This window comes from Hemiscyllium ocellatum, chromosome 49 (genome assembly GCF_020745735.1).
Source record: "Hemiscyllium ocellatum isolate sHemOce1 chromosome 49, sHemOce1.pat.X.cur, whole genome shotgun sequence".
Classification (NCBI taxonomy): Eukaryota; Metazoa; Chordata; class Chondrichthyes; order Orectolobiformes; family Hemiscylliidae; genus Hemiscyllium; species Hemiscyllium ocellatum.
Window position 1 is genome coordinate 7,977,164 of NC_083449.1, and position 26,320 is coordinate 8,003,483.

At 42.0% G+C, this 26,320-nt stretch overlaps 2 protein-coding genes across 3 annotated transcripts in view; both read right to left on the minus strand.

The window, feature by feature from the left end:
- Positions 1-26,320, minus strand: part of LOC132837315 (histone H3-like) — a 489,210-nt gene that overhangs the window by 279,161 nt on the left and 183,729 nt on the right. The gene's annotated exons all lie outside the window — the stretch shown is intronic.
- Positions 135-8,257, minus strand: LOC132837178 (histone H2B 7-like). 2 transcript variants are annotated; one of them, XM_060856896.1, is made up of 2 exons: positions 8,249-8,257; positions 135-632 (listed from the first exon to the last, which is right to left on the minus strand). In XM_060856896.1, exons 1-2 carry the CDS (start codon positions 8,255-8,257, stop codon positions 267-269), a joined length of 375 nt encoding a protein of 124 aa, XP_060712879.1. In that variant the 3' UTR covers positions 135-266. The 2 variants fall into 2 exon arrangements, with proteins under 2 accessions (XP_060712879.1, XP_060712877.1); XM_060856894.1 differs by lacking the exon at positions 8,249-8,257 and having other exon boundaries at positions 135-647.

Genomic DNA, 26,320 nt, shown 5'->3' on the forward strand with positions numbered 1-26,320 from the left:
TTGTCTGCCAGGGCTGAACAATCAAGAGGAAAAATGATTCACTGGCGCTTGATCTGCTTTTTCCACCCCACTCCCGAATAATTTGCAAAGCATTTATTAACACAAAAACATATAGCACAAGTTAGAATGCCTTATCAAGAATCACATGCAAACTAAAACAAACAACCCTAAAAGAAACGGTTCAGCTATCTCAGGGAAGTTGTGGGTGGCTCTTAGAAGAGCCTTTGGGTTGTGGATGTGTGTTTGTTTCAGGGCAGTGAGGCCCTTCACTTGGAGCTGGTGTACTTGGTCACCGCCTTTGTGCCCTCCGACACGGCGTGCTTGGCCAGCTCCCCGGGCAGCAGCAGCCGCACGGCGGTCTGGATCTCCCGGGAGCTGATGGTGCTGCGCTTGTTGTAATGGGCCAGGCGGGAAGCCTCCCCCGCGATACGCTCGAAAATATCGTTGACGAACGAGTTCATGATGCTCATGGCCTTGGAGGAGATGCCGGTGTCGGGGTGAACCTGCTTCATCACTTTGTAGATATAGATGGAGTAACTTTCCTTCCTGGACCGTCTCCTTTTCTTACTGCCTTTCGCTGGCGCCTTCTTAATGATTTTCTTCGCGCCCTTCTTGGAGGTTTGCTGGGCTTTCTTCTCATCAGCCATAGCGCCGCTCACTTTCAGACACAGAATAAGAAACAACGGGTTCGGAGCTCCCTCTTTATAGACTGACGACGTCATCAATGTTAATGAGGGATGGGCGAAAGCCTGGTTCCTGATTGGGTAGTTTACTCTAGAGTCATTCCCAAACATTGGGTCTCTCTGGTTAGTGTGGGATCCAATGTGGATCTGTCAGGATCTGCAACGAAATGTGAAGTGGATGGTGATTCTGTTCCTGTCAGTCTGACTGAGGGAGGTTTGTTTTGTGTCTGTGATACAGAAAGTGACTGTGGTATTGGCTCGGTTTCCTTTTGCTCGTTGTTGTGATGATGTGTTTCTCGCTCCACATGTCTGTTTCGGATGCACTGTATAGGCTGGAATTAACACAGAACTTGTCACTGTGTGAAAAAAAACTCATCCATTCGAAATAGCGATTACATTTGTTGTCAAGTTACACAAACGACTGGAACTTGACTGTGAGTGTTTTCTACACTTGGGGTTGATGCAATTTGTTCTCAATTGCACGGAGCTGCAGAGAAATGAGAAGAAAAAGTTTCTATGTAATGCTTTTCTTGAGTCACGCGTTGAGTCACATCTTGACTGTGGGATGAACATATTTCTGTGACCTTGACTGATAACTGTGGGCTCAGAGACCTATCGATAACTGTGTGCTTTGAAAGTGCGTGCAGTATAACTGAATTACGTTGCTGCACTTTTCATTTCAGGCGTCTTGCAGTTTCATTTAGGGACTTAGAACACTTCTCAGTCTTACACGAATATCTGTTAACAAGCAACTGTTAGCATGCTATATATATGCGTCACTTTAACTTTATATCTGTCGTGTCCTAATTTACACATTTTGCATTAACTCAACATCTGTGCAATGAGGCTCTGGTCCTCCGTCTAATAGTGTTATTTCAAGAAAGGTTTTATTCTGTAACTGATGTGAGCGGTAAAACGTTACACTATTTGCCAGCCACTTAGAAATATTCCTCCAATCTCTGCTCCCAGGAAAAAGTGAGAACTGCAGATGCTGGGGATCAGAGGCTTATGCCCAAAACGTCGAGATGAAGGGCTTCTGCTTGAAACATCGATTCTCCTGCACCTCGGATGCTGCCTGACCTGCTGTGTTTTTCCAGCACCACACTCTCGACTCCAATCTGTGCCCGTCTGTTTCTGGGATGTATTTTTTGTAAACTCTATTTCACAGTCTTAACATGTCAGTATGTTACTGGACTGTAACTCAAACCTTCTGAAGTGTACCTTGTTGCTTTACTCTGTCGGTGTCAATTTTGAAAGTACCAGATACCACTTTGGACAGACTCAGGTAGGACTCACTACCCTCCACTCCCATACCCTATGAATATCAGCTTCTGCATATTGAAGTTGGATTTGTATTTATAACTGCAGCATTTTGATAAAGGATAATACTTTGTACATTGTTACTGACAATATCTGCAATGTCACTGCAGATGTTACATTGTTTATGCCAGTTTCTAGCTAATCAGTGGTTGTATTATATCCTAACAATTTATTTCTTTGTAAGTGACTCAGTATTTCATTTTGTAACTGCCAGTTTATTGTTTCTAATCTTGTATATACTCAGTTTCAGTTAATCACTGGCATTACAGAGAGCAAATATCTCAACATCTCAAAGTTTCTGATGAAATGGATGGTTAATCTTGTTTTTCACTCCATCCCTGATACATCAGGGTAACTTATAACTGAATTGATCAGTATGTGATCTGTGAGCACACACATATCAGTAAGTTAATGATACAGTGTATATGCTGTAGTTATTAATTTCTTTCAATCTTGTGTCACTTTAAATATCTCAAAGCTGAAGACCATAAGAAGCATGAGAATTCTGTGACATTTCTATTTGCCTGAGTGTACTTTGGCATGAAAACAGATCACCAAGGCTTTCGTTATGGTCTTCATCTCATTTTGATGTTTAGTGCCCATAACCAAAGACTCCCTTATGTATCAAAAAGGATATATGACTACATTAGCATAAATTAAGCTGATAACTCAACCCTAACTGCTGTCTGTGCAACAGAAAAAGGGGAGAATGTTCTGCATTACTTTCTTAGACAGAAGGCTTCCTGTTCAAAACTGTGTCCCTTACTCGGGATTCTCTCATGAGCAGTGACCTACTCCCAGCATCAACTCCCTTCAGATCATATTTTTTTTTGCTCTAAAGGTCATACATTTTCCTTCAAAACTCCAATGAGAATATACCCAACCATTTTATACTTACAATGAGAGCCTATGTATCAATCTGCAGCTCTAAGCTTCTGCTATGTGAATATGTGAGGACAGGTATCACCCTCTCCCAGTAAGATTCTGCTATGTGCATACTTGAGTGAAGTTATCATCATAAACCTGTTGGTCTCTACTGTGTGAATATGACAGTTTCTAATCTGTAAATGGGATAGTTTAATCAATCGTCCATGTCAGTTTCTGCATTGTTAAAATGTGAACGTAGTTATCAATGTCAACCTGCCATCTTCTGCGAAGTGAACATGTGGGGGTCCATATTGAAATGTACCTGTTGCTTTCAGCGACAGGAATGCATGAGTTTAGTTATCATTCTTTTCCTGTCAGTTTCTTCGATGTGAATGTGTTGGTGTAGTTATCCATCTGTCCTGATGATGGGCTTTTAAACAAAACATCAATTCTCCTGCTCCTTGGATGCTTCCTGACCTGTGTGCTTTTCCAGCACCACACTCCCGACTCTAATCTCCAGCATCTGCAGTCCTCACCTTTGCCTATCCATTTGTACCTGTCAGTTTCTGATCTGTGAATATGGAAGTGTAGTTATTGGTCTGTCCATCAGTTTCTACAATTTGAATATCTCTCTCTGTCAGTTTGTGTTCTGTGAATAAGTGAGTGTACTTATATATTTGTCTCTGTTTAACATGACACTTGCAGGAACTCTATTTACTTCAAATCTCTGTTGCTCAACATGAATAAGATTTTATCTATTGCCATCCATGGCAGGGTGGCATGGTGGCAGTGGTGCCAGGGACATAGATTCAATGCCAGCCATGGTTATTATTTGTGTGCAGTTTGCACATTTTGCCCATGTCTCCATGTGTTTCCTCTGAGTGCTCTAGTTTATTTGCATGATCCAAATGTGCAGGTTTGCTGGATTAGCCATGGTAAATTGTCCTGTATTATTCAAGGATGTGCAGTGTCAGTGGGTTAACTGTGGTAAATGTGGAGTTACATCTGCATCTGCATGGGATCCGCTTTGGAGAGTTGTTGCAGGGGATGGGCCAAATTACCTCTCCCTGCACTGGAGAAATTCTATGTACTGTAAATGAAAGTGAGATTGTTTCTATCATTGTCAGTCTTAACAGTGTAAAGCAGTTTGGATAATTTTCACAACTTTTATTCAATGGTACAGTTTTTGATTGTAAGTTATATTCTGCACCTGTATTTTGAATTTATTGTTCACATGTTTATAACCAGACCACTTTCTGAGAGCTTTCGCACTCGGTGTCCAATAACCTCTGGGTATTTGTCTGAATGTGTACCTCTTCATGTCAATATTTGATTTCCTTTTGGACAGGTATGATGTTTTGGAAAGTGTAGGGGGTGATGGCTGTTCATGGCTGTTCCCCTGAGAATCCAAGTTTCTGGTACTGAGACTGGCTCTAATGCAACAAGGGGTACGTCGGCTTCCAAGAGATCAATTGTGTTAGGGGATTCTGTAGTCCGAGGTACAGACATTTCTGTGGCCAGCAGCGATAAAGCACAATGGTGTATCGGTTCCCTGGATCAAGGATGTCTCAGAGAGGGTACAGAATGTTCTCACGGGGGAAAAAGGGGACAGCAAGAGCTCATTGTCCACATTGGAACCAACGACATAGGAAGGGAAAAGATTGAGATTCTCAAGGGAGATTACAGAGAATTAGGCAGAAATTTAAAAAGGAGGTTGCTCTCAGTGCTACAAGCTAGTGAGGGTAGGAAGAGGAGGATAGAGCAGATGAAAGCATGTCTGAGGAGCTGGTGTATGTGGAAGGATTCACATTTTTGGATCATTAGAATCTCTTTTTGGGTAGAAGTGACCTGTACAAGATGAACGGATTGCACCTAAACTGGAAGGGGGCAAATATACTGACAAGGGAATTTCCTAGGTCTGCTCGGGAGAATTTAAACTAGTAAGGTTGGGGGTGGGGGTGAGAATGGCGGTGGGAACCATGGAAGTAGTGAGCAAAGAGATCAGTCTGAGACTGGTACTGTTGAGAACAGAAGCGACTCAAACAAACAGTCAGGGCAAGCAGGGACAAAGTAGGACTAATAAATTAAACTGGATTTACTTCAAAGCAAGGGGCCTAACAGGTACAGACAGGATAGATTGAGTGAATCCTTAGAATAGTATAAAGGAAGTAGGAGTATACTTAGAGGGGAAGATTTAAAAGAGACCCAAGGGACACACAGAGGGTGGTACGGGTATGAAATGAGCTGCCAGAGGAAGTGGTAGAGGCTGGTACAATTGCAACATTCAAGAAGCGTTTGGATGGGTATATGAATAGGAAGGGTTTGGAGGAATATGAGCTGGGTGCTGGTAGGTGGGACTAGATTGGGTAGTGTTTGGGCAGGTGGGACGAGATTGGGTTGGGATATCTGGTCGGCATGGACTGGTTGGAGCAAAGATTCTGTCTCCATGCTGTACATCTCTATGACTCTGAGACATAAGGGGCAGTTTGATTTTTAAACAAAGAGAGTGGTAGCAGTGGAACACACTGCCTGGGATGGAGATGGAGGAAGATACAATAAGGGTATTGAAAGGACTTTTAGGTAAGCAAATGAACATGTACGAAATGGAGAGTTATGAACCTAGGGCAGGCAGAAGAGATTAATTGCATTTTGGCGGCATGTTCAGCACAACATGGTGGGCTGAAGGACCCGTTCCTGTCCTGTACCGTTTGATGTTCAGATTTTAATGCAGTGGATATTTTGGATGAGAATTCATTCAAGTTGATTGAAACTGGGTAGGATGCATTTAGAATATAGATATAAAAATATAAACTTCCATTTCCTCGGTGGTGTTTGACTCTTGGTTTGAACATATCCCTCTGGGAATGGAGCTCAATGTAAGTCTGACTCAATCCACTCTGACTGTGAAAAGGATGTTCTTCGCTCTGACAGCAGTAACATACCTGCTGTCTATTGGAAGCAACTGGTCACACTTGGCTCTGTACTGAGGGAATATTACATTGTCTTGGTCCTTTGAGTACTTGCCTGGAGATAGACAGAAGAGATACCTCCTGTAAATCAACTTCAGCTGTGATTGGCAACACCAATATAACATTCAGTTCCTTATCATTAAGGATTTTTTTATTTAAAGCCAGCAATTTAAACAGAACCACGGGTCTGATTCCACTCCTGCCCTGAGCTGTTCCTTGTCCATTTTTTCTTAAAATTCTAAGCCCAAAGGAATAAGAACCAGAAATGAAACAACACCCATACAGCTCCATAAATGGGGCCTACCTGATGCAAGTGGGTATGTGGATATGTCAGTTTAGTTATTGATCTATACCTGTCAGTTCGTGCTTGGAGAATGTGTGAGTGTCGTCATTAAATGGTAACATTCAATATATGGTCAATATATTTACATATTCACACTGCATAGACTGACAGGGTCCAATTGACAACTACTGAATCATAAAAATAGTACAGCACAGAGGGGGCTATTCAGCCCATCTTGTCCATACCAACCCAAAGACCCCCAGAGGCCCTTTCTCATCCCATCTTCTTGCCGCAGCCCGTAGCCTTGCAGTTAATGGAACTGCAGCCCTGGCAACATTCTAGAAAACCTCCTCTGCATTCTCTCCAGAGCCATGATGGTGCTGGTATCACTCTGTCCCAGTAAAATTCGCTATGTGCATACTTGAGTGAAGTTATCATCCTAAACCTGTTGGTTTCTACTGTGTGAATATGTCAATTTTGCTCTGTGAATGTGATAATTTAATTATCAATCTGTCCATGTCAGTTTCTGCATTGTTGAAATGTGAACGTAGTTATCAATGTCTACCTGCCACCTTCTCCTAAGTGAACATGTGGGGGTCCGTATTGAAATGTACTTGTCGCTTGACGAAGGGGCTTTTAACCAAAACATTGATTCTGCTGCTCCTCGGATGCTTCCAGACCTGCTGTGCTTTTCCAGCACCACACTCTCAGCTCTAATTTCCAGCATCTGCAGTCCTCACTTTTGCCTATCCATTTGTACCTGTTAGTTTCTGATCTGTAAATATGGAAGTGTAGTTATTGATCTGTCCATCAGTTTCTCCAATTTGAATATGACAATCTATTTATTTATCTCTCTGTCAGTTTCTGTGATGTGAAGATGACAGTCCAATTATCTATCTGCCCCTGTCAGATTCTGCTGTGTGAATATGAGAGGGCATTACCAGTCTCTACCTGTCAGCTTTTGCAACATCAATGTGATTTTAGTTATCAACCTGCCTCATTAGATTCTAGGTGAATGTAAGAATGTAGTTATTATATACCTGTGAGATTCTGTTCTGGGAATCTATGAATGTATTATGTACTTGTCAGTTTCTGCAATGTGAATGTGTTTGTGCAATCATCAATCTATCCCTGACAGCTTCAACTATATGGATGGATGAGTGCATCTGCACCTGAAAGTATCTGTGCCCGTCAGTTTGTGTTCTGTGAATAAGTGAGTGTACTTATATATTTGTCTCTGTTTAACATGACACTTGAAGAAACTGCAGGAGCTCTTTTTTACTTCAAATCTCAGTTGCTCAACATGAATAAGATTTGCCATCCATGTCAGGTGGCATGATGGTGCCAGGGATGCAGATTCAATTCCAGCCTTGGTTCATTACCTGTGTGCAATTTGCATGTTCTGCTCATGTCTGCATGGGTTTCCTCTGGGTGCTCCAGTTTCTTTGCATGGTCCAAATATGTGCAACATGGTAAAATGTCCTGTAGTATTCAATGATGATCAATGTCAGTGGGTTAAAACTGGGTAAAAACAAGGGCTGCTGATGCTGGAAACCAGATTGCCTGAAACGTCAATTTTCCTGCTCCTCGGATACTGCCTGAACTGCCGTGTCTTTCCAGCACCACTCCAGTGTCAGTGGGTTAACGATGGTAAATGTTGAGTTATGGGGATAGGGTGAGGTCTACATCTGGCTGGGATCTGCTTTGGTGAGTTGTTGTGGGGGGATGGGCCAAATGCACTCTATCTGCACCGAGCAATCATATCTACTGTAATTGAAAGCAAGACTTTTTTTATACCATCTTCAGTCTCTGGCAGCGTAAAGCAGTTTGGATAATTTCCACAACTTTTATTCTATGGTACAGGTTATGATTGTAAGTTATATTCTGAATGTGCATTTTTAACTTATTTGTTCACATGTTTATAACAAGACCACTTTATGAGAGCTTTTGCATTCTGTAGCCAATAATCTCTGGGGATCTATCTAAATGTGTACCTTTCATATTAATATTTAATTTTGCTTTGGACCACTTGAAAACAACGTATTCATTCAGTCATTTTGTATGAGATGTGTTCAGTTTTCACTTTGTGGAAATAAATTAAATTGCAATATTTGTTTCAATCTGACACTTGGCATGTCATCTAAATCTTCCAGTTTGGACAAACAGAATTGATACATGAATTAAGTGCAGTCACATAGAGTCAGACAGCAAGTTTAAACCATGATGAGATAATTGGAGGAATAATTAACCTGAATATTTATTTATTTATTTCCCTATTTAAGTGGAATACATTGTTAGCATGCAATAGGTTCAGTATTTCCAAATAAACAAGTGAAGTTTACTTTTTGACCAACATTATACTATGCATTAAAATCCTATAGGAAGTTCTCTTGTACACTGGGACTGACATACTCCACTCTTACCTTTCCCGTTTCATTTAAGGAAACGGTAGCTCTCCCACCCATGTGATCCTAGTCAGCATGATTTTCCTATTTTTGCCTACAGATCTATTAACCTGACAGTGTTTCCGTGCTTTGCAAATTATTCTGTACCCACTGCGTGTTGGCATCATCTCACTCTTTGTTGTGTCCAGAAACCATCAGTTTCCTTTAAGTCCTTCATTTCATAAATAAGGACAATAACTGTTGCAACCTGCAACTATTTGTTCTTCTCTGCGAGTACAGAACTAATCTTGTTTATTCCATTCACTTGTCGGTTTGTGTACTTGGGAAGTACTCTCTCCCTGGCAGTCTGTGCTATTTAATTGGACTGTGATATGATTTATTGCCCTTCAAAACTCTGCTCAGATGTGACAGGTGGCCAACAGATTAGAGCCATGTTGTCTAGTGAAAATCTTGAAACTAAAATTTGATGTTGACTACTTGGGCTGTTGTGTACATGCACTGATTTTATGTATAAAAGTGGTTTTTGAAAGGAACAGTTGTTATGATACAGGAAGGATGCCCACACTCTATTGATCCTGCTTCAATCTTCATGTATTGTGTTACTGAGCAGTTTAAATGCTTGCTATTAAGTGGACAGCCAGTTAGCAAAGGAGAGAGTTTTCAGTTCATGTTTCCTGAAGTGAATGGGAAAGAGCTTATTTTCTTTGACTGTATCTGTAAGATTCCAGACAAGTGAAACCACAGCACATTGTCACAAAGGATCTGTGCTGTTCTTCAGAGTCAAGGAAGTAAAAGCAATGGACCTTTGCACCTCCGATAGTGCAGTGTCTAACTGGGAGTAGTGATATCAAAGTGTGGCCTTCAGAGAGTCACACAGTTATACAGCACAGAAACAGACCCTTTGGTCCAAGTTGTTCATGCTGACCAGAGATCCTAATCTGACCTGGTCCCATTTAAGTTAAAAATCTCAACACCAGGTTATAGTACAACAGGTTTACGTGGAAGCACTAGCTTTCATAGTGAAGGAGCAGTGCACTGAAAGCTAGTGCTTCCAAATAAACATGGTGTACGACAAATTGGTGGTGTGATTCTAAACTTTGTCCACCTCAGTCCAACACTGGCACCTCCACATCATGGCTAGTCACATTTGCCAGCATTTGGCGCATATCCATCAAAACTGTTCCTATTCTCGTATACATCCAGGTGGCTGTAAAAGGTTATAATTGTACCCACCACCTCCACTTCCTCTGGTAGCTCATTCCGTACAAGCACCACCCTCTGTGATAGTGTAACCCCACAGGCCCTTTTAAAATCTTTTTTCCACAATTCAAACCTGTGCGTGCTCTTTTTGCACCTACCCACGTTCGGAAAATGAGAGTGTGTGTATGTAGGAGTGTGTGTGTGTGTGTGTGTGTGTGTGTGTGTGTGTGGAGCAATGGTGATCACCTGTAATGTGACATGAACCCAAGGGACTTTGGGTTCATGTCACATTACAGGTGATCACCATTGCTCTACACACACTCTCACATACACACAGACACAGGTACACACAGACGCGCAGACACCCCCACACACCTTATAGACACAGACACACACACTCACACGTGCACCCCCTCACAGACGTAAGACTCACTGCGCGCACACACACACACACACACTTTCTCGCACTCAACCCCCACCCCAGACAGACAAAGACCCACATGCACACATATATTGTGTGAGGTGAATTTGTACTTACAGAGTTACATTGCACTTTGCTCAAAAACTGCATACATTCATGTAGAACTCTGAGCTCAAAAACTGCATGAATTTATATAAAACTCTTATCTCACTTTTTAGATTAGAATCAATCTAAACATCAGGTCATAGACAGAGAAAACAGGGGGCTAACACCTTCAACATATTGTCTAGCTATCACCATTGTTCACAGCTAACCCGAGAATGCAACTTTAAAAAAAAGCTTTTGTGATTTACACATGAAAGAAGTGAAACTATCACTGTATTCTGACAGATGAAAGGCTCAACAGACAATCAATTTTTCAATGTATAATTTCAGTTACATCACACTGCAAATTTTTGCTATAAATTCTGTGTTATGATCGAGCCCTCCACTATCACCTGATGAAGGAGCGTCGCTCCGAAAGCTAGTGTGCTTCCAATTAAACCTGTTGGACTATAACCTGGTGTTGTGTGATTTTTAATAATAGTGGAGGGTTGTGTTTGTGATTGGAAGCCTGTAATCAGTGATGTACCACAGGGATCAGTGCTGGGACCCTTGCTGCTTGTTATGTACATATTAACAATTGGATGGGAATGTAGAACGTATGCTTGCAGATGAATTTTTCATGCGGAAATATATGTTTCACTGCAGCCTTGAAGTGCAATGGGCCTGTTCCTGTGCTGTATTGTTCTTTGTTCTATGACATGAGAATCGATGGCATTGTTGATAGTGAGGGGGATGGTCTCAGGCGACAGGATGAGAACATTGGGCACTGCAATGGCAGATGGAATTTAATCCTGATAAATGTGAGGTAATGCATTTTGGAAGGCCTAATAAGGCAAAGAATTACACAATGAAGGATTGGTCCCTTGGCAGTACTGAGGAACAAAGATTACTTACTTACAGTGTGGAAACAGGCCCTTCGACCCATCAAGTCCACACTGACCTGCTGAAGTGCAACCCACCCAGACCCATTCCCCTACACTTAATCCTTCATCTAACAATACGGGCAATTTAGCAAGGCCAATTCACCTAAACTGCACATTTTTGGATTGGGGGAGGAAACTGGAGCACCTGGAGGAAACCCATGCAGACATGGGGAGAATGTGCAAGCCAGGAATTGAACCTGAGTCTCTGGCACTGTGAGGCAGTAGTGTGCCACCATGCTGCCTTGGTGTACAAGTCTGTAGATCACAGAAGGTGCCAGTACAGGCAGACAGGCTGCTGAAGAAGGCATACAGAATGTTTTCCTTCAGTACCAGAGCTGCCAAATATAAGAGCAAGGAAGTCTTCTTCCACCATTATAAAACAGATCAAATACTGTGTGCAGTTCTGACTGCCACACAATTAGAAGGATGAGATTGACTGGAGAGGATGCAGTGGGTTGGAAAGTCTCCGTCAAAAGGGGAGACTGTATGAGTTAGGCTTGGTTTCCTTGGAGCAGAGGTGGTTGAGGGAGGATCTGACTGAGATATACTAAATTGTGAAAGACGCAGACAGAGTAGATTGTGAGAATCTTTCTCCCCATGGCAGATGTGTCTAAGATCAGAGAATACAACATGAAGGTGCGGGGAAAGCAGTTTAGGGGATATCTGAGAAAAATATTTTGATCTAGAGGGTGGGTAAAGTTTGGATCAGACTGCCTGTGTGTGTGGTGGAATACTCTCACAGAATAGAAAGAAGCATCTGGATATGCCCTTAAGAAACCCTTAAGACATGGTTAGCTATGAGTCAAGTGCAGGTAAATGGGATGAATGCAGTTTGCTGTTTGTTGGACATCATGGACATGGTGGGCTGAAGGATCTGTTTCTATGCTGTATGACTATATCTCTATAACATGTTTGTAAATCTTTTCTGCACTATCTCAAGTTTAACAACACCCTTCCTGGAGAAGGGTGATAAGCGTTACACACAGTCTCATAAAAGAGGCATTAATAATGTCCTGTACAGCAATGTGACATCCCAACTCCTATTCTCAATGTTCTGACCAATAAAGGCAAGCATGCCAAATGCTTTCTTCACCGCTCTGTCTACCTGTGACTTTACTTTCAATGAAATATGCAGCAGGTCACTTTGTTCAGCAACACTCACCAAGGCCGCACCATTAAGTGTAGAAGTCCTGCCCTGGTTTGTCTTACCAAAATCGAACACCTCACATGAATCTAAAGGAAACTGCATCTTTCACTTCTTGGCCCACTGACCCACCTGATCAAGGTCAGAATTAGTTTTTTTTTCAGTGCACAGTGATATAATTATTTGAAAACTGTTGAAGTTAAGTTAAAGGGGTGGCACAGTGGCTCAATGTTTAGCACTGCTGCCTCACAGGGTCCCAGGTTCAATTCCAGCCTCGGGCGACTGTCTTTATGGAGTTTGCACATTCTCCCTGTGTCTGCATGCATTTCCTCCAGGTGCTCTAGTTTCCTCCTACAGTCCAAAGGTCAGGTGAATTGGCCATGCTAGATTGTCCATAGCATTAGGTGCATTAGTCAGAGGGAAATGGGTCTGGGTGGTTCCTCTTTGGAGGGTTGGTGTGGACTGTTTGGGCCAAAGGGCCAGTTTCCACACAGTAGGGAATCTAATCTAATCAAAAGGTAGGTGTTAATTACCCTGCACTGTATTGTAATGTTACTCACCATCATTCGGACACTTGTGCAGCTCAACGGAGAGGAGGAGGAGGAAAGCAGAAGGACTTTGATTTTCTATCAAGCAGTGGTGGAAATTGGAACAGCCAAACGAAATTTTTTTGAAGAATGAAACGTTTGAACTCTTCTCGTAAAAAGATAATGAGCAGCTTGAGGAATCTATATTCTCTTGTGAGGATTTACTGAGAGATAGTCACACATCAGGTAGAAGAAGAAAGGCGAATGGGTTACAGTCAGAGGGCTGAAAGGGAACCAGCAGACCGTGCAGGGATCCACTGTGGCCATTCCCCTTAATAACAAGTATACTGTTTTGGATTCTGTTAGTGGTGGGGGGGTGGGAGAACATACCAGTGGTAAGCCACAGGGTACAGGTCTCTGGCACAGAGTCTGTCCTTGTTGCTCAGAAGGGAAGGGGAGAGAGGAAGAGAGCATTTGCCATTGTGTTCTCCACAGTTAAAGGGACATATAGGAGGTTCTGTGGGAGTGAGACAGACTCATGATTGGTGTGTTGCCTCCTAGATGCCAGGGTTCATGATGTCTCACATCATGTTTTCAGGATCCTTGAAGGGGAGGGGGAGCTGCCCTAAGTCAGTGGTCCACATAGGCACTAACAACATAGGTAGGAAAAGGGATGGGGATTTAAGGCAGAAAGTCAGGGAGCTAGGGTGGAAGCTTGGAGTTAGAACAAACAGAGTAGTTATCTCTGGTTTGTTGCCCGTGCTACATGATAGCAAGAGGAGAGAGAGGAGTTGAACACATGACTAAAGGGATGGTGTGGGAGGGAGAGTTTTGGATACCTCGATAATTGGGGTAGGTGGGACCTCTACAAAAATGATGGTCTACATCTGAAGCAGTGATACCAATATCCTGGGGGATGTTTACTAATGTTCTTCAGGTGGGTTTAAACAAATTCAGGATGGGAATCTAAATTGTAGTTCCCGTGTCCAGGGGTTGAGCGTATTTAGGGCAGAAATATGGTTTCAATGTCACAAGCGTGCACTGGCAAGCAGGAAGGTGGTTTGAAGTGGGTCTACCACAATGCCAGGAGCATCCAGAATAAGTAGGCGAACTTGCAGCATAGGTTGGTACCTGGATTTTGCTGTTGCGGCCATTTTGGAGACATGGATCGAGCAGGAACAGGAATGGTTGTCATAGATTCCAGGATTTCGATGTTTCAGTAAGAACAGAGAAGATGATAAAAAAAAAGAAGGGGAGGTGTGGCATTGTTAGTCAAGGACAGTATTACGGTGGCAGAAATGATGTAGGAGGACTTTTCTAATGAGGTAGTATGGACTAAGGTTAGAAACAGGAAAGGAGAGGTCACCCTGTTGGGAGGTTTCTATTGGCCTCAGAATAGATCCAGAGATGTAGAGGAAAGGATTGTAAAGATGATTCTGGATAGGAGCAGTGTAACAGGGTAGTTGTTATGGGGGACTTTAACTTTCAAAGTATTGACTGGAAATTCTATATATTGAGGACTTCAGATGGTTCAGTTTTTGTCCAATGTGTGCACAAAGGTTTCCTGAAACAGTATGTAGACAGGCCAATCAGGGGCGAGGCCACAATTGATTTGGTACTGGTAATGAACCCAGAAGGTGTTAGATTTGGAGGTAGGTGAGTACTTTGGTGAGAGTGACCATAATTCAGTTATGTTTACTTTACGAAGGAAAGGGAGATCTGTTTATACTGCAGGGCAAGATTTATAACTGGGGAAATGGCAATTATGATGCAGTTTGACAAGATTTATGATGCATAGGATAGGGAAGGAAACTGCAGGGGATAGGCACAATTGAAATGTGGAGCTAATTCAAGGAACAGTGACTGCGTGTCCTTGATAAGCATGTACCTGTCAGGCAGGGAGGAACTGGGTAACTGATGGAACCATGGTTTACGAAGAAAGTTGATCTCTCGTCAAGAGGAAGATGGCGGCTTATGTTAGGATGAGACGTGAAGGGCACTTGAGAGTTACAAGCTAGCCAGGAAAGACCTAAAGGGAGAATTAAGAGCCTGGTGGGGACAAGAGAAATCTTCGGCAGAAAGGATCAAGGAAAACCATAATACTGGAAAAAGGCAATGTTGTCGAGGATAACACGGAGATACAGGCTACTAGACTAAATGGGATATAGGTTTACAAGGAGGAGGTGTTAGCAATTCTGGAAAATGTGAACATAGATAATCTCCTGGGCTGGATGTGATTTATCCTAGGATACTCTGGGAAGCCAGGGAGGAGATTGCACAGCCTTTGTCTTTGATCATTAGGTCATCATTGTCTCTAAGAATAGTGCCAGAAGATTCAAAGGTAACAAATGTTCAAGAGGGAGTAGAGAGCACCCTGGTAAATATAGACCAGTGAGCCTTACTTCGATTGTGGGTAAAGTGTTGGAAAAGGCTAGAAGAGGCAGGATTTATAATCATCTCGATAGGAATAAGTTGATTAGGAACAGTCAATATGCTTTTGTGAAGGGTAGGTCATGCCTCAAAAATCTTACCGAGTTCTTTAAAAAGGTGACCAAACAGGTGAATGAGGGGAAAGCAGTTGATGCAGTGTATATGGATATCAGTAAAGTATTAGATAAGGTGTTTTCAGTAATTTTCTCAATGGTAGGCGACTGCACAAAATATGGAGGCATGGGATTGAGGGTGATTTAGCGGTTTGGTTCAAAAATTGGCTAGCTGAAAGAAGACACAGGGTGGTGATTGATGGGAAATATTCATCCTGGAGTTCAGTTTCTAGTGGTGTACCGCAAGGATCCATTTTGGGTCCACTGCTGTTCATTATTTTTATAAATGACCTGGATGAGGGTGTAGAAGGATGGGTTAGGAAATTTGCGGATGGCACTGAGGTTGGTGGAGTTGTGGACAGTGCCGAAGGATGTTGCAATGCTATTCCTTATCAAGAATGCCGCTCCCCTTCCTCCCTTGCCTCCCTTTCTGTCCTTCTTATAGCATTTATATCCTGGAACATTAAGCTGCCAGTCCTGTCCATTCCTGAGCCATGTTTCTGTAATTGCTATGATATCGCAGTGGATATCATGTTCCTAAACAGGCCCTGAATTCACATGCCTTCCCTGTTAGTCCTCTTGCATTGAAACGAATGCAGTTTAATTTATCAGTCCTGCCTTGTTCTCAGCTTTGTCCCTGCCTGCCCTAACCATTTGAGTCACCTTTGTTCTCAACTGTACCAGTTTCAGATTGATCTCTTTCCTCACCATCTCCCTGGGTCCCACCCCCACCTTACTAGTTTAAATCTTCCCGAGCAGTTCTAGCAAATCTCCCTGCCAGTATATTAGCCCCCTTCCAACTTAGGTGCAATCCATCCTTCTTGCACAGCTCTGCAGTTATGATGTTTGTATTTTGAACTAATCTCAGAGAATAATTGAGGCATGGAATATTCTGCCTGTAACTGTAGTAGACTTGCCAACTTTAAGGGCTTTTAAATGGTCATTGGATAAACATATGCATGAAAATGCAATACTATAATGCGCTGTTATGTTCTAAGTTCTATTATCTCACTAAATCTTTTCTACTCTTGTTTCAAATTACGATTATGTGATTGCATTGAGTATTTGAGAGAATGGTATTGAGTTTTCCTGCATTTTATATCAGATTTCGTAGGAATGCAGGGGTATTTGGAGAAGCTGAAAGCTAATTTGAAACAATGGCACAAGAAGCCTTTTCAATGGAGTCATAGAGAAAGTCTGTTCCTGCAAGTTGGAGAAATGGAGAACGATGTTGTGCTAAAGGTGGAGATGGCAGCTCCTCTGCCACCATGATACATTGTTGGAAATGGAATGCTGCCTGAATGGGAGTAGAATTGTTAGCTGGATGTCTCTGACTGCTGCAGACCACAATGACTCCATGTGAGAGTGATATTTCATTTCGATTGGATCATTTTCTGTTGTCTGCAGTGTATATGGAACTCCATAACTGTTGACCCTGCTCTGCAGTTATGTTTGTATTTTGAACTAACTCTCAATTAGTCAGTTGCCGTGTCTGTGTCTGCGCCTACAGTAATTATTCTCTATGTCAGGAATAAAAGCAGAAATTTCTGGAGAAATTCAGTTCTGAATATCAGTTACTGGCCCCAAAACATTAACTCTGCTTTCTCTCCACACATGCTACCAGACACGCTGAGTTTGTTTTAAGCACTTTCTCCTTTTGTTTGCAGCCTCCAGCATCTGCAGTTTTATTTGTCAGGCTTTGGCACAGAATGGGTATTTGGCATTCACTTTATTTAATTGGCATGTGACTATATATGACCACTAGTCATTAAAGGGTTAACTCTGTCCTGCCTAAACAATAATACCCTTAATAACACTGCTTCATCCTGTAAATTAGTGACTTTTGTCTGGTTTCCTTCTATCTCAGTTTTAACATCGATGTTATATATGGTGTTTTAAATGATGTTACAGTCTGATTTTCTTTTTCATCTTGATTTTAACTTTAAAAATATCTTATTAAATGTAGATTTAATGCCTTTGCTGGGCATCTATTACAGATAAGAATTCTGAAAAATATCAATGGACTTGACAATATAAGGCAAGAACTTTCAAACTTTGACTGGCAGCAGAAGTTCGCAGGTAAAGGGTTGGCTGGAAAATGGGAAACATTTAAAAATGAGATAACAAGAATGCAGAGACAGTCCGTTCCTGTTAGGGTGAACGGCAAGTCTGGAAATGCTGAATTACAGAGAAATTGAGGTTTTGGTCCAGAGAAAGAAGGAAACATATGTCAAGTACAGACAGCAGTGATGGAGTTAATCCTAAGAAGAGGAAAAGGCAGTTAATTAAGAGGGAAATCAGGAGGTCAAAAAGGGGACATGAGATAACTTTGGCAAACAGGATCTCCTCTACATTGGGGAGACTGGGCACCTCCTAGCAGAGCGCTTTAGGGAACGTCTCTGGGACATCCGCACCAATCAACTACACCGCCCCGTGGCCCAATATTTCAACTCCCCCTCCCACTCTGCCAGGACATGGAGGTCCTGGGCCTCCTTCACCGCCACTCCCTCACCACCAGATGCCTGAGGCCTCACCTTCCGCCTCAGAACACTTCAAACCCAGGGCATCAATGTGGACTTCAACAGCTTCCTCATTTCCCCTTCCCCCACCTCATCCTAGTTTCAAAGTTCCAGCTCAGCACTGTCCATGACTTGTCCGGATTTTTCTGACCTGCCTAGCTCCTTTTTCACCTATCCACTCCACCCTCTCCTCCCTGACCTATCACCTTTATCTCCTCCCCCACTCACCCATTGTACTCTGTGCTACTCTCTCCCCACCCTCCCCTAGCTTATCTCTCCATGCTTCCAGCTCACTGCCTTTATTCCTGATGAAGGGCTTTTGCTCGAAACGTCGATTTCGCTGCTCATTGGATGCTGCCTGAACTGCTGTGCTCTTCCAGCACCACTAATCCAGAATCTGGTTTCCAGCATCTGCAGTCATTGTTTTTACCGGGTTAAGGAAAATGCCAAGGGATTTTGTCAATACTTTAAGGACAAAAAGGTAACTAGGGAGACATTAAGACCCCTCAAAGATCAGCAAGGCGACCTTTATGTGGAAGCACAGAAGATGGGGGAGATACGAAAAGAGTATTTCGCATCACTGTTCATTGTGGAGAAGGACATGGAAGATATAGAATGTGGGGAAATAGATGGTGACATCTTCAAAGATGTCCATATTTCAGAGGAAGTAGTACTGGATGTATTAAAATGCATAAAGGTGGATAAATCCTCAGGACCTGATCAGGGATATCCTAGAACTCTATGGGAAGTTACGGAAGTGGTTGCTGTGTCTCTTGCCGGGATATTTTTATCAGGATAGTCACAGATGAGGCGTCGGAAGACTAGAGGTTGGCTAACGTGGTGGTAAGGAAAAGCCAGGGAGCTTTAGGTTGGTAAGCCTGCCATCAGTGTTGAGCAAGACGTTGGAGGGAATCCTGAGGGACAGAATTTATACATATTTTGAAAGGGAAGTACTGATTCGGGACAGTGAACATGGCTTTGTGCGTGGAAACCATGACTCACAAACTCAATTGAGTTTTCTGAAGAAGTAACGAAGAGGATTTCCCCATGGGAGACTAGTTAGCAAAGTTAGATCGCATGAAACACAGGGAGAACTAGCCATTTGGATACAGAACTGGCTCAAAGGTAGAAGATAGAGGGTGGTGGAGGAAGGTTTTTTTTTCAGACTGGAGGCTTGTGACCAGTGGAGTGCTACAAGGATCAGTGCTGGGTCCACTACTTTTCATTGTTTATACAATGATTTGGATGTAAGCATAGGAGTAAGTTTGTAAGTTTGCAGTTTGCAGTAAGTAAGTTTGCAGGTGACACCAAAATTGGAAGTGTCGTCTACAGTGAAGAAGGTTACCTCAGATTACAATGGGATCTTGATCAGATGGGCCAATGGGATGAGAAGTGGCAGATGGAGTTTAATTCAGATAAATGTGAAGTGCTGCATTTTGGGAAAACATTTCTTAGCAGGACTTATACACTTAATGGTAAGGTCCTAGGGAGTGTTGCTGAACAAAGAGACCTTGGAGTGCAGGTTCATAGCTCCTTGAAAGCGGAGTTGCAGGTAGATAGGATAGTGAAGGTGGCATTTTGTATGCTTTCCTTTATTGGTCAGAGTACTGAGTACATTTTGCAGCTGTACAGGACATTGGTTCAGCCACTTTTGGAATTTTGCATACAGGTCTGGTCTCCTTCCTGTCAGAAGGATGCTGTTCAGAAAAGATTAGGAAGGATGTTGCCAGGGTTGGAGGATTTGAGCTAGAAGGAGAAGTTGAATAGGCTGGGGCTGTTTTCCCTGGAGCATTGGAGGCTGACGAGTGGCCTTACCGAGGTTTATAAAATCATGAGGGGCATATAGAAAAAATAGACAAGGTATGTTCCCTGGGATGAGGGGAGTCCAGAACAAGAGGGCACAGGTTTACAGTGAGATGGAAATGATATAAAAGAGACCTAAGTGGCAAGGTTTTCATTCAGATGGTGTTAGGAGCATGGAATGAGCTGCCAGAGGTAGTGGTGGGGGTTAGTACAATTGCAAATTTTAAAAAACATCTGAATTCAGATATGAATAGGAAGGGATTGGAGGGACATGGACTGGATGCTGGCATGTGGGACTAGATTGGGTTGGGATAGCTGGTCGGCATGCACAAGTTGATTGAAGGGTCTGCTTCCGTGCTGTATGTCTCTGACTCAATGATTGATGAGAGTAGAGCGGTGGACATGATCTATATGGACTTCAGTAAGACGTTAAACAAATTTCCACACTGTAGACTGGTTAGCAAGGTTAGATCACATGAAAATCAGGGAGATCTAGCAATTTGGACACAGAATTGACTTGAACGTGGAAGACAGAGGGTGGTGGTGGACGGTTACCTTTCAGACAGGAGACCTGTGATCAGTGGTGTGCCACAAGGATTGGTGCTGGGTTCACTGCTTTTCATCACTTATATGAATGATTTGGATATGAACATAAAAGGTTTGCAGATGGCACCAAAACTGGCATAGTAGTGGACAGCAAAGAAGGTTCCCTCAGAGTACAACAGGATCATGATCAGATGGGCCACTGGGCTGACCAGTGGCAGATGGAGTTTAATTTAGATAAATTTGAGGTGCTTCATTTTGGAAAGGCAAATCAAGGCAGGAGTTATACACTTAATGGTAAGGTCCTGGGGAGTATTGCTGAAGCAAAAAACCATGGAGTGCAGATTCATAGTTCCTTGAAAGTAGAATCACTGTTCGATAGGATAATGAAGGCAGTGTTTAATATGCTGTTCTTTATTGGTCCGAACATAGAATATAGGGGTTTGGACGTCATGTTGAGGCTATACAGGTAATTGGTTCAGCCGCTTTTGGAATATTGTGTGCAATTCTGGTCTCCTTCCTATTGGAAGGATGTTGTGAAACATGAAACATTCAGAAACGATTTACAAGCTTGTTTCCAGGAGTGGAGTATTTGAGCAAAAGGAACAGGCTGAAGAGGCTTGGCCTGTTTTCCCTGAAGTGTTGGAGGCGGAGGGGTGACCTTACAGTATTTTATAACCTTTATACAATTCTGACCTTTTATAAAATCAGGAGGGTCATGGGTAGGCAAAATAGACAAGATAGTTTCCCTGAGGTGGGGGAGTCCAGAACTAGAGGGCACAGGTGAGAGGGGAAAGATTTAAAAGAAACCTAAGGGGCAACGTTTTATGCAGAAGGTGGTGTGTGTGTGTGTGTGTGTGTGTATGGAAAGAGTTGCCAGAGGAAGTGGTGGAGGCTGGAACAATTCCAACATTTAAAAGGCACCTGGACGCTTACATGAATAGGAACGGTTTAGCAGGGATATGGGCCAAGTGCTGGCAAATGGCACTAGCGCTGGCAAATGGCACTAGCGCTGCCAAATGGGACAAGATTAGTTCTGGATATCTGGTTGGCATGGATGGGTCAGACTGAATGGTCTGCTTCTGTGCTGTACATCTTTATAATTCTATGGCCGTGAATTATAACAATTATTTGAAATGGGGTAATGTACGTAAAGAATGGTGATGGAGAAAAAGAATTGTAATTCCTCCGTGATATTTGTCTCTTGATTTGGAAATTTCTCTCTGGAAATGGAGTCAATGTGTGTCTGATTCAATCTGCTCTGAAACTATGGAAAGGATGTTCTTCAGTCTGACTGCGGTAACATACCTGCTGTTTGTTAGAAGGAACTGATTACACTTGGCTTTGTACCGAGGACATATTACACTGTCTTGGTCCTTCAAGTAACTGTCTGGAGGAAGACAGAACAGACATCGTTTGTAAATCAATATTAAGTCAATGTAATAATTTAATAATCATTATGCTTTTTTTTTGCCTTCCAGACAGCGATTCCAACAGGACCGCTGATTCTATTCTTGGCTTGAACTGCTCTTTAGTGATTGTATCAAAAAAAATCTGTATCAATTCACTGAGGACCATCTCTACAAATGGGATAATCTGATGCCAGTGTATGTCTGGATATGAAAGTTTCCTTATCTATCCAGAGCTGTCAGTTCCTGCTCAGTGAATGTGTGAGGACAATTATCAACATGTACCTGTTAAATGCTGCGCTGTGAATATCGGAGTGTAATTATCAAACTGTAATTATCAATCCATATAATCTGTGCAAATATGCGAGTGAATACAGCTATCAATCTGTCCCTGTCAATCTCTGGTAAATATATTTACATTTTCTCATCACAGAGACAAATAGGGACAGACTGATAACTACACTCATACATTCACATAGCATAAACTGACAGGTGCAGAATGGTAACTGAACTCATGTATCCACATAGAGGAAACTGCCAGGGACTGGTTGATAAATACATTTCATACATTTTAAATAGGATCAATCCCTATGTGTTTCTCCATTGTGGATATGCGAGTTTATTATCTATACATACCTGTCAGTTTCTGCACTGTGAATGTGTGTGTTTGCCTATCAATCTGTCCCTAACAGTTTCTGCTGTGTGTCTGAGAGTGCAGTTATCAACCTGAACCGATCAGTTTCAGCTATGAGAACGTGAGTTTCGCTATTAGTCTCTACCTGTCAGTTTCTGCTGTATGAATATTAAATACAGTCATGAATTTTTACCCATCACTTTCTTCTGTGTGAATGTAGGTATTGATCTCCAACTGTTAGTTTAAGGTCTACCAATGTGTGAGTGCAATTATCAAACAGTACCGGTCAGGTTTTGCTATTTGACACCAGAGCATCATTGTCAATCTGTTTCAACTATGTAAATATGACAGTGGAGATACCAATCTGTCCCTGTCGGTTTCTTCCCTGTCAATATGTGAATACAGTTATTGATCACATTCTGCTCTGTGAATGTGGGTGTATTAATCAAACTACAGCTGTCAGCTTCAGTGATGTGAATGTGGGAGTACAGTTATCATTCTCTACTTGTCAACTTCTTCTTTGTCAAATTGAGTGTAACTGGCAATCTGCACCTTTCAGACTCTGACAAGTATATTTATGTATTCAAACAGCAATCAGTAGCTGTCAGTTTCTGCTTGGTGAATATGTTTGTGTAATTGACAATCCTTCCAGTTTCTACTATGTAAATGTGAGAGCTGAGATTTCACCTGTCGATATCAGTTTCTACTTTGTGAATGTGAGAGTTTAGTTATCAATTTTTCTGTCAGGCTCTGTAATGTCAGTGTTTGAGTGTATTTATTCATCTTTTCCTGTCAGTCAGTTTGTGTGACTGTATTTATCAACCTGTACCTCTCAGATTCTGCTCTCAGAGTGTAGTCATCCATTTGATTTGGTCTGATTTATTATTCTCACATGCACTGAGATACAATGGAAAGTATTGCTTTGTGCACTTTATGGGCAGATAATATCATACAAAATGCATCAGGATAATAGATCAGAATCCGCAATACAGTATTAAAGCTGCAAAGAGAGAGAGATTAACATTAAAGTTTGAGCAAGATTAGAGTGGTGTTGGGAAAGCACAGCACGTCAGGCAGCACCCGAGGAGCAGGAAAATCAATGTTTCAGGCAAAAGCCTTTCATCAGGAATGTCAGAAACATCAATTTTCCTGCTCCTTGGATGACCTGCTGTGCTTTTCCAGCACCACTCTAACCTTGACTCGAATCTCCAGCATCTGCAGTACCCACTTTCACCTTAAAATTTGAGCAGTCCATTCAAAGGTCTGATAACAGCAGAGAAGCTGTTCTTGAGTTTGTTGGGTGGTGTATTCAAACTGCTGTATTTTCTAGTGGTAGCTAGGAAAATATTAGTTTTTCTACAAAAGATAGGATGGGTAGAAGGGTGATGAGTAAAAGACAGATGGAGAGAGAGTCCAAAGAAAGAAGAACAGTAGGACAGAGAAAGGAATGGATAACTGTCAGACTAAGTGGGTGAATAGCCTATTAACAGGACCTGTTAGTGGCTCACAATTGGTTGTGTATAATAGCAGACCATATGTTTACAAGGCCGGATGTATGGGATTTTGGGTAATGACATGGGAGAGCTCAAAACCTGTAGTTGGTGAACTCAATATTGAGTTCAGAAGACTGTCGAGATCCCAAGCAGAAAATGAGGTACTGTTCTTCCAGCTTGCACTGAGCTTCACTGGAGCATTACAGCAAGCCCGATACAGAGATCTTGGCCAGGGAACAGGGTGGTGTGTTGAAGTGACAGGCAACTGAAAGCTCAGGGTCTTTTTGACTGGACAGAATGACGGCATTCTGCAAAGTGGACACCCAATCTACACTCAGTTTCCCCAACATAGAGGAGATCACACTGTGTGCATCTTCATCAGTTCTGAGGACTGGTCACGAGACGGTTGATTTTCCACTAATTTTTGTTTTATTATCAACCTCTACCTGCCAGTTTCTTCCACGTGAATATGAGAGTGTCGTTATCAAAGTGTACACGTAAATTTATGTGATTTGAAATTGGAAGCATAATCAATCTATTCCTGTCAGTTTCTGCTTTACGAATATGAGAGTGCAGTTATCAATCTTTCTCTGGAATTTACTGCCACCTGTATGTGTGAGTTATTAACCAACCTGTCCCTGTCAGATTCTGCTCTGTGCATCTGAGAGTGCACAGAGCATAGTCTGTATCTATCAGCTTCTTGTTTATACGTGTGGAAATTCATTTATCATACTGTATCTGTCAGGTTTTGCTATACGAATGTGTTAGTCTCGTTATCAGCCTGTACCTGTCATATGTGTGTGCGCGTGATTATTGTTCTCTCCCTTTCAGTTTCTGCAATGTGAATCTTGAGAGAGCAGATATCAATCAATGCCTGTCAGTTTTGGTTGTGTCCAAATAAGCGTTTAGGATTTGATGTAAACATGTAAGTTTCTGCTGTGCCCATGTGTGAATTTAGGACTTGATCTGTACATGCCAGTTTCTGCTGTGTGATGGCGAGAGTGAAGTTCTCAATGAGTTCCAGTCACTTTTAACTCTTCTACATCAAAGTTGCTCAATTCTCTGGCAGCCAATAATATTCTAAGAGTCTACTGATGTCTATGAATCTATTGTTGAATGCTAGAAAAACTCATCTGGTTCAGTAATGTCCTTGAATGAAGGAAACTGCCATCCTTCCCTTGTCTGGCCTGCATGTGACTGCACACACATCAATGTGGCTGCAAAGGATATTTGGGCATGGGCAATAAATGCTGGCCCAGTCAGTGATGCCCGCATCCCAGAATGAATTAGAAAAAAATTCTGTGACTGTGATTCAATCTGCGATAATCGTGTTCAGGGTGTTGAGATTGGGCCTTAATCTCCAATGCATTTTGTGACTTATGATTCAGTCACAGAATTGAAACAACCATTCAGCCTGTTGTGTGCACTGGAACATTCTATTCTTTCTGTTCTCCATACTAGTTTCCACTAACTGTTGGGATTCTAATCTTCATTCACTCACTCGCTGCCAGTGTCTCGGTGTAAATGCCAATTTAAGATTAGTTCTGCAGTTATCGGCCTTTGAATACCTATAGTGCCAGTTTTGCTCTGTGTGCAACAGTGACCAGTCAAGGAAAGGATGTTATTCTCTTTCTATGTTCGGTTGTGCTTTTTTCAGTCAGGGTCTAGGATAAACCCATTCAATATTTGATAAACTTGTATGATTGAAGGATTAGTGTTGGTTCAATACTTATCTTTACAAAGAATCTGAATTTTATTGTATTCAATCTCCATTTTCTTTTTTTGTGTGTATGCACTAGTCTTTGTCAGTTGCTGCTGGTCACTGCAATAATGTGACATCTAACACTAACATCTTCTGAAGCATTTAATAATTTGGTCAGTCAATTTATGACTGTTCATATCTGTAAGTGCTTGTGGGCCTAAATTACCTTATTCTCCCTTTAACCATTAATAGGCTGAATGTGAGTGAGTTTTCTGTTGTGCTGCCAATCTGTACCACTTTGAAGAGTGGTACTGTTCTATATCACACCGACATCGTCTGTATATCTCCTTGTGTTTCCAGTCCGACATGTACTTTATGAGGTGGGTTTCATGTCTTATCAATTAGTGTTTCATAGATCAGAAAGTATGGAAATGCTTCTGCATTACTCAGGCCCTCAGGAGTATGGATGAATTGTATTTTCATCAACACCAGGCTGAGAGACAGACAGACAGACAAAGACAGATGTGTATGCACATGTGTGAATGAGCTTTAAGCATCCTCTCCAGAAGCATCCTCTGTAGATCAGGCTTGATCAAGAGGTTCATTTGGAATTTACATTGCTTGGTTATTGTCTCTATACTGGACAACTATTTATCAAAAGAATAATTTCGTCCTGCTCTGTTACTCAATGTCCAACTTTGCTTCAAAATCTGGACTCAATATCAACTCTATATATACTTGTTACAACAATGTAACAGCATGATTGATTATAACTTTAAAAATGCCTTTTCTACATATGGATTTGATGCAGTTCAAATGTATGTTTA

What these genes read in the sequence shown, in the direction of transcription:
- LOC132837178 (XM_060856894.1), bottom strand. Translation starts at nt 647, where the DNA reads ATGGCTGATGAGAAGAAAGCCCAGCAAACCTCCAAGAAGGGCGCGAAG.